Source organism: Elephantulus edwardii, unplaced genomic scaffold (assembly GCF_000299155.1).
Source record: "Elephantulus edwardii isolate Elephantulus edwardi_28Jun2011 unplaced genomic scaffold, EleEdw1.0 scaffold00018, whole genome shotgun sequence".
Classification (NCBI taxonomy): Eukaryota; Metazoa; Chordata; class Mammalia; order Macroscelidea; family Macroscelididae; genus Elephantulus; species Elephantulus edwardii.
In genome coordinates this window covers 9,526,190-9,534,380 of record NW_006399768.1, presented here as the reverse complement: position 1 = coordinate 9,534,380, position 8,191 = coordinate 9,526,190, and the positions used below count along the sequence as shown (strand labels likewise).

At 40.9% G+C, this 8,191-nt stretch overlaps 1 protein-coding gene across 1 annotated transcript in view; it reads left to right on the top strand.

Moving 5' to 3' along the window:
* The window catches only part of SPATA4 (spermatogenesis associated 4), a 21,169-nt gene extending 15,678 nt beyond the window's left edge, over nucleotides 1-5,491 (top strand). The window contains exons 5-6 of the mRNA XM_006882271.1: nucleotides 5,277-5,393; nucleotides 5,481-5,491. Of these exons, the coding sequence (XP_006882333.1) occupies nucleotides 5,277-5,393; nucleotides 5,481-5,491 (128 nt within the window). The remainder of the gene's footprint in view (nucleotides 1-5,276; nucleotides 5,394-5,480) is intronic.
* Nucleotides 5,492-8,191: the final 2,700 nt, after the last annotated feature.

Below are 8,191 nucleotides of genomic sequence, written 5' to 3'. Positions count from 1 at the left end.
CCTCCCTAGTCATTGTCCAACTCTCTGATGCATAACAAGCGATTGCAAATACCATGACCTGTATCAGGCGCACCTTAGTCTCCAGAGAGCTATTTTTCTTTTATGACACTGAGGGTTTAAGTTAGTGAATTTTAAAAGTTGCAGGGATCTTTAAATTTGAAAAAACATTTTTTAAACTCTGGCTGAAAATTTAAGGTGGGCAGAAAATAAGGAAAATAGAAGCAGTAAAAGAATTTAACTTAACTTAGTAAAAGCAAATAACTACATATGTGTGTAGACTTATTTTTTGTGAACTTTTTTGTTTTTTTATAATGGCTGCTACGTGAGGGAGGGGAAGCAGTACAAGAGCTTGGCAGATTTGCCTGTGTGTTTTTGTCTGAAGCGCTGGGGGAGATTGATGGTATGGGAATTATTTGCCAGGTTGAGATCAGAGAAGGAGGGGAAGTGATATTTTATTTGAAGTTCAGGTTTGGAAAAGGAAGATAGTGATATTTTAGTTGCATAGTTTTTCTTAAGATTAACTTTTAACTAGCAGTTTATTTACAGGGAGTTAAAAACCTTAGGAGCATGAGTAGAGAGGGAGGGAGAAATAGAAAAGTGGATAGTGAAAAAGTTTGCTGCAGTTGCTGGCTGTGTTCAAGAGGCTAGAGGGAATGAAAAAGGGAGGGAGGCTTTGAGTTAGTGGTGGATGTGGAGAGGGCCTCCTGTGGACAGGGGGCATTTGCTTATGGCAGAGGTAGGAGAGCAGGACCAGTAAGGGGATGCTGAGAGATCAGGGAGATCAAAGGTGAGAGAGTTTTGATCTAGGAGGGGAGAGGGTTTGGGAAGAAAGAGCTAAAAGAATTTGATAAGTAAGGCAGGTTTGACAGAAAGACAGAGCAGAGGACAAAGGCGGCCTGAACATAGGGGATTTCTGACCATTTGTCATTGTGTTGTCAAAGTCTCTAAGAGTGTTGAAATCAAGTGTTCCATGTTGCAGCTATTGAGACCCATTATTTAATTGATAATCTTGTTATGCCATGTCTTGCAATAAGAAAGTATCAAGGGAGTGAAGGAGATATCCCAGTGGAGTGTACCAAGAGGGCAGGATTGGCTGGCTCCCAAGATTGGAGAGGGGGATAAGTAGTGGGGGGAGAGAGACAGAGAAAGAGAGAAAGAGACTTAAGGGGGGGGAGAGGAAGGCATTTCTTGTTTCCCTTTTGTCCTCATGAGAAGGTCTACTCACCATGTGAGCATCCCCAGCCTCTGGAGAGATTGGTCATCTGGACTGAAGGATCTACCTGGCCTAAAGGTAGGACTTTAAGAGTCCAAAGAGAGATGAGAACTGTTCACCACTTATTCCAAATTGGTCTGGTGTTGTTCAAAAGGCCAGCAATGGCAAGAGGCAGAAAGCCTTGGAGAAGGGTGTTCTCTCAGCAGTTCAAAGAGGGGCAGACAGGAGGAAGAGAAAGCCCATAGAGAAGTGAAAGAATTAGGGTGATCCAGCATGCCCCAGGTACCTTTAGGCCAGGAGAGAGGGACAGGTTATACAGAGAAGGCTTGGAAACCAATTTCACAGACTTTCTAGAGAATCTCAATATGGAATCAGAATAAATCCCAGTCCCACTTGACGAAACCAATAGGAGGCTCAGGCTAGTCACTGGCTTCCACTGAGATTATTAGTGAGCTCTGGAGAGATCTCTAGTTTCTGTGAGTTAGCCTTGCAAGGGGGGAGGGGGAAGGAGAGAGAGAAGATACATGTTATCTTTAGGATAAGGGAAAAGGGAGATGAAATAGTTTTGCAGCTCTATCAGAGATAAAGAGTTCCAGCTGCTTTGATAATTTCTGTGGCTGTTCTGGGGAAACTGGGAAAGCAGCTCTGCAGCCCTAACAGTTAATCTCTAAAAACCTGCTACAAGGTCAGTGATGAGTTAGTTCTGACTGTATGATAAATGACAATAATAACGTTTGCTTTAGGGATTAATGGGAGCCCTATGTGCTGCCAACCCAAAAACATGTGGTTTGAATCCATCAGCTGCTCCATGACAGAAAGATGGGAAATTTCTTCATGTGCAATTTACAGCCTCTGAAAACTTATTAGAAGGTCAGCTATGAGTCTGTTGCAACATAACAGTGTTTGCTTCATATTGACATACTGCCTGCAAAACTGGGTTTTAGCATAGCAGAAATTATGAAGATGTTGCAAGATAGCACAAGATTGCCGTCTGTTTTTCAGAGGGTCTCTATGATTCATAGTGAACACAATGGCACCACCACTACTACGATTTGCTTAATTTGGCTCTTAATTCTGCACATTTGTTCTAGTTAGAAAATAAAGCTCAAGGATTCCATTTAATCATCTACTTAAAAGTCCGTAACATTTCTGAATCCTCGTCATGTATTTTCAGGATGGATTTTCTCAAAATTAATATTTTTTTATCAGTACTCCTATCACTAATCTTCTTGGGACTGTTGATTTTAAAAGTTTCTCATTTGATGCTAAAATTATTTTTGTGATAATTATGCTGTTATTGTGCTTTTGAATTGCAACTGATCTATAGCTGACCCTCTAGTGTGTTTTGCAGAGGCAGTCAGGAGATGATTGCTCATCCTCCCACAGTGTAGCTGGAAGATTTAAACCAAATGTTTTGGGATTGCAGCACAGCTCTTTACCATTAGGCCACCAGAGCTCCCTATGTGATAGTCAGAGTTTAGAAAATGTTAAAGTCAAAACTGCGTTTACTATTACTTATATCTGAACATCCCTGATCAGTTGAAACTACCTTAGACACTTGTTCAAGCTTCAGTGAAGGTTGAACTGTAGAGGAGAAAGTTGTCTTTAGAAGCACAAGGGATATCGCTGCACAAGTGTGGCAGTGTATACATTCAGTTAATAAATAAAGGAAACAATTCTCTGTTACTGTTTTCAAGTATAACTATCTTCATAAGGTGAAACTGTTGTTGTTAGGTGCGGTCAAGTCATAGACGACTCATAGTGACCCTATGAACGGAAGAGCGCTGTTTGTACATAGAATTTCCAGAGGCAAGCCATTTTGGAAGTGGATGCCGCTCCTGCTTCCAGGATTTAAGATGAAACAGCTACTATATTATTTTATTTCTATGAAATATAAAAATAGGTAAAGCTAATCTGACAGAAATCAGGAAACTTCTTTTTTGAGGGCTGTGTCTGAAAAAGGGCAGAGAGATATTTCAGGTACTGTTGTTGTTAGCTGTCCTCAAGTGGATTCCAAATTAAAGCACCCCTGTGAACAACAGATCTCAACCTTTCTCTATCCTGCACCATCTTCAGGATCTCTGTCATGCAAAAGCCCCTTGTAATGTTGTTGTCATGTGCCATCGAGTCGCTTGCTATAAGACCTATGTACAAAAGCCCTAAACTCTGCTTTGTCCTGTGCCAATCACACTGTCTCTGATATACCTATCCTGATTACCCCAACCACTGAATCAATCCACCTCATAGAGGGCCTTCCCCTCCTGCACTGTCCCTCCGCCCTCCCAAGCATGATGTCCCTCTCCAAGGACTGATCCCTCCTTACAACATGTCCAAAGTATGTCAGATGAAGCCTCAGAATCCTTGCCTCGAAGGAGCCGCCCGGTTTAACCCTCTCAAGGTTGAATCTGTTTGTTTTCTTAGCAGTCCATGGTACTCTCAATACTCTTCTCCAGCACCACAGCTCAAAGGCATCAATTCTCCTTCTATCCTCCCTAGTCATTGTCCAACTCTCTGACGCATAACAAATGATTACAAAGACCATGGCCTGTATCAGACGCACCTTAGTCTCCAGAGAGACACCATTGCTCTTCAGTACTTTGGAGAGATCCCTAACAGCAGACTTTCCCATCGCAATATGTCTTTTAATTTCCTGGCTTCTGTTGCCAAGAGTTTTGAACTGTGGAGCCAAGCAAACTAAAGCTGTGAACAATCTCAATCTCTTCACCATTCATCCTGATGCTGCCAATTGGTCCAGTGGTGAGAATCTTTGTCTTCTTGACATTGAGCCTCAATCCATATTGAAGTCCTGTGTGAGGGTCGTCCTCTGTTTCTCTTCTACACTTCCCAGAATCATGTGTCTTTAAGGAATGGTTCCTCTTGTAAGTATGTCCAAAGTAAGTGGGACTAAGTCCAAAGGATGGTGAAATGTCATCTTAGGGTGCTAGTAGTAATGTCCATAACTGATGGCTTCCCAGGTGAATTAACAACAAAATTTTACCAAGCTGTAAACTTTCTTGTAATTTTTTTTCTAAGTTGTTAATTTTTCTGCATATGCCATTAGGTGGCATCAAGTGGTCTTGGACCTCATACCGACTTTATGTAGAACAGAATGGTGCACTGTTTGACCATGTGCTATCTTCAAAATTTCTGCTGTACTTCAGTGCTTTATTGCAGTCATTGCATCAGTCCATTTCATTGAGGATCTTCCTCTTTTTGCTGGCCTTCTACTTTGCTAAGTATGATATTTTTCCTCCAGGGACTGTCCTCTCCTTATTGTTGTAGTGGTGTTTTCCACTGAACCATAACTCACTCATAGCTGGCCTTCCAGTGAGTTTTCAAAGACAGTAAATTGCATGGGAGGTGATTGCCCATCTTTCTCCCGCGGAGCGTCTGGGCTCTCCTAATAGTGATAATCAAAGCGTGAGAGATACAATCTTGCCATCCTTGCTTCTATGAAGCATTCTCACCGTATTTTTTTCCAAGACGTATTTGTATCAGTGGATATATACACTTATTTCTTCTCATTTTAAATTATACCATACCAGCAAATAAAGATCTTTAATTGATTGAAAGCTTTACTTAATCCATGATATTAGGATACTTAGAGAAGGCATTTCTCTTCATGTCATATTTTAAGTTACTTCTAATCTGAGGGCCTTAGCTTCCAATACTGTATCAGATAATGTTCTGCTGCTATTCATAAAGTTTTCAATGGTTCATTTTTCCAGTAGTGGATATGTGTTTATTTCATAAATACTTCTGTGTCATTCAAATATGATACAAAATTTTCCAAAAGTGCTAAGACTTTACTTTCTTATCTTCTTCTAATTGTATGATTTGTATTATCTTAACATTGTCTCATATTTTTCAAGTTAGATATATTTAGACTGTCTTGCATAAGTATTTTGTTCATTAAAGATATATATGTGTTTGTTTATGTGTGTATATGAGAGAGAATATGATAAAATTTAAATAATTGTCTTCACTTTTAAATTACAGCATCTTACTCTGATAATGACGATTGTGACTTCTAAGAAATAAATTTTGTGTTTATATATTATAGAACGATTTGAGGCCATGCCTACAGAGGAGGAACTTAGTCTGGATTATCTTCCTGGTCAGCCTACTGGACACAAAAATAATTTAATCATTTCAAGCCAAATGGTTATTCCTGTTCCATGTAAGTTCTTATGTTCATTTGTATAAACTGTGGCCTATTACAAGGAATTTTGAGGGCTCTTAATGTTCAATGTTTTTGAAATTAAAGGGTGGGTTTAACCATTAGGTCTAATACTCGATTAGATTCAAATGCTGGTCTGGATTTTGATTAGTGTAGGGGGGCATGTTATCATATCAGGATGGCTTCCTAAGCAAGCCTACTACTAGTGAATTCAGTTCTGAGTTAGCCTTAAATATGTGAGCCTGAAGCAGATGTAGCTGTTTGTTCATTTTCTAGCAGAGGAAGATTCAGTTGTAAGGTCACTTGAACACACAGATTTCCCAAACAGTTGTCTTACAGAAAGGTAACTGTTTAAAATTCTACTATAACTCAGAAAACATATTAATGCAGACTGAGATCTCTGCAGGGAGTTCTGGTGGTGTAGCTTGTGGGTTACTGTGCTATTAATCCCAAGGTGGGGCCTGATTGAACTGGCAGCTCTGAGAAAGCTGGGCCATCTCCACCTATGTGATTTACAGCCTCAGAGGAGTGTCAGCTATGAGTAGGTTCTGACGTGACAGTAATGATTTGAATTAGCTGAAGATCTGTGGGTCAATTTCAGCTTGCTCTGCTTTTATCTAGCCTGCAACTTAAAAATGGTTTTTAAATGTTTCAGTGGTCGATAAGGAATAAAGCTGCTACGGCTACACATCTCTGGCTGCTTAAGTCTACAGCTCCTCTGAGGGAAAAGATGGGAGGAAGAATATTTCTTCCTATGTGATTTACAGCCCCAGAAACAAAATAGAATGTCAATAATGAGGCAGTTACAATTCCATGGTAGTGATATATGTACGTATATATAGATATATATTATATATACCATCAAGTCAGAAGTGACCAATAGCTGACCCTTTGGTGAGTTTTCAGAGGTAGTTCATCACAAGGAAGGAGACTGTCTGTCCTTCTCCTGTGGATCACTGGTGGACTGGAACTGCATGCCTTCAAGATCTCTCTTTGTTGCCCTCTCTCTCTGTATCTATCTATCTATGGAAAGAATAATTGGAGAAAGAAAATAAAAACAAATCCACAAGAACCTATAAACAATCTTGAGTCTTACCCATTTAAATTTAAAAACCATCTTAAGAACAGGTTTTTGAGGTACTGAACATTAATGGATGAAGGTTACATGAATTGTGCGATGATATGAAGGATATCACTCATAAAGAAAGCTAAGGGTCATTACCAAAGCAAAGAAAGAACTAAATTGAATATTGGAAGTTGTTTGTTGTTGTTATGTGCCATCGAGTCACCTGTGACTCATAGTGACATAACAACAGCCCTAAACCCTGCTCTGTCCTGTGCCAATCGCACAGTCTCTACACCGCTCACCCCAATTACCCCAGTCACTGACTCAATCCACCTCATAGCTGTCCTCCTCCTGTGCTGTCCCTCCACCCTCCCAAGCATGATCTCCCTCTCCAAGGACTGATCCCTCCTTACAACATGTCCAAAGTATGTCAGACAAAGCCTCAGAATTCTTGCCTCCAAGGAGCCCCCCTGTTTAACCCTTTTGGGGTTGAACCTGTTTGTTTTCCTAGCAGTCCATGGGACCCTCAATACTCTTCTGCAGCACCACAGCTCAAAGGTATCCATTCTCCTTCTGTCCTCCCTCATCATTGTCTAACTCTCTGATGCATAACAAGTGATTGCAAAGACCATGGCCTGTACCAGGCACATCTTACTCTCCAGAGAGACACCATTGCTCTTCAGTATTTTGGAGAGGTCCCTAACAGCAGATTTCCCATCACAATATGTCTTTTAACTTCCTCGCTGCTAGTGCCAAGAGTGTTGACTGTGGAGCCAAGCAAACTAAAGCTGTGAACAATCTCAATCTCTTCACCATCCATCCTGATGCTGCCAATTGGTCCAGTGGTGAGAATCTTTGTCTTCTTGACACTGAGCCTCAATCCACATTGAAGGCTGCAGTCCTTGACCCTCTGCAGCAAGAGCTTTAGGTCCCCCTCAGTTTCAGCAAGCAGGGTTGTGTCATCTGCAAAACGCAGATTGTTGATGGATCTTCCACCAATCCTGATGCCACACTTCTCCTTATAGAGCACAGCCTCCTGGATAATCTCTTCTGTATATACGTTGAAAAGGTATGGAGATAGGACACATCCCTGGTGTTCACCCTTCCCAGTTTTGAACCATGCAGTGTTTCCTTGCTCTGTTCTGACAACTGCCTCTTGGTCCAAGTATAGGTTTCTCATTAGCATGAGCAAGTGTTCTAGGATTCCCATTCTTCTCAGAGTCAGCCACAGTTTGTTATGATCCACACAATCAAACGCCTTTGCATAATCAATGAAACACAGGTAGACATTCCTCAGGTATTCCCTGCTTTCAACTATGATCCATCCAACATTAGCTACAGTTCCCCTAGTACCATAACCCCTGCTAAACCCAGCCTGGACTTTGGGCAGTTCTCTGCAGATGTGCTGTTCCAGTCATTTTTGGATAATCTTCAGTAGACCCTTGCTTGCATGTGAAATCAATGATATTGTTCTATAATTTCCACACTCTGTTGATCACCCTTCTTTGTGATGGGAACAAGTACAGATCTCTTCCAGTCAGTTGGCTAAGTGGTTGTTCTCCAGATTTCTTGGCACAACTTGGTGAGCACATCTAGGGCAACATGTGTTAGCTGAAATACATCAATTGGAATACCATCTATTCCTGGGGCCTTATTTTTTGCTATTTCCTTCAAAGCAGCTTGAACTTCTTCCTTCATCACCATACATTCTCGCTCTCATGTTGTTTCATGA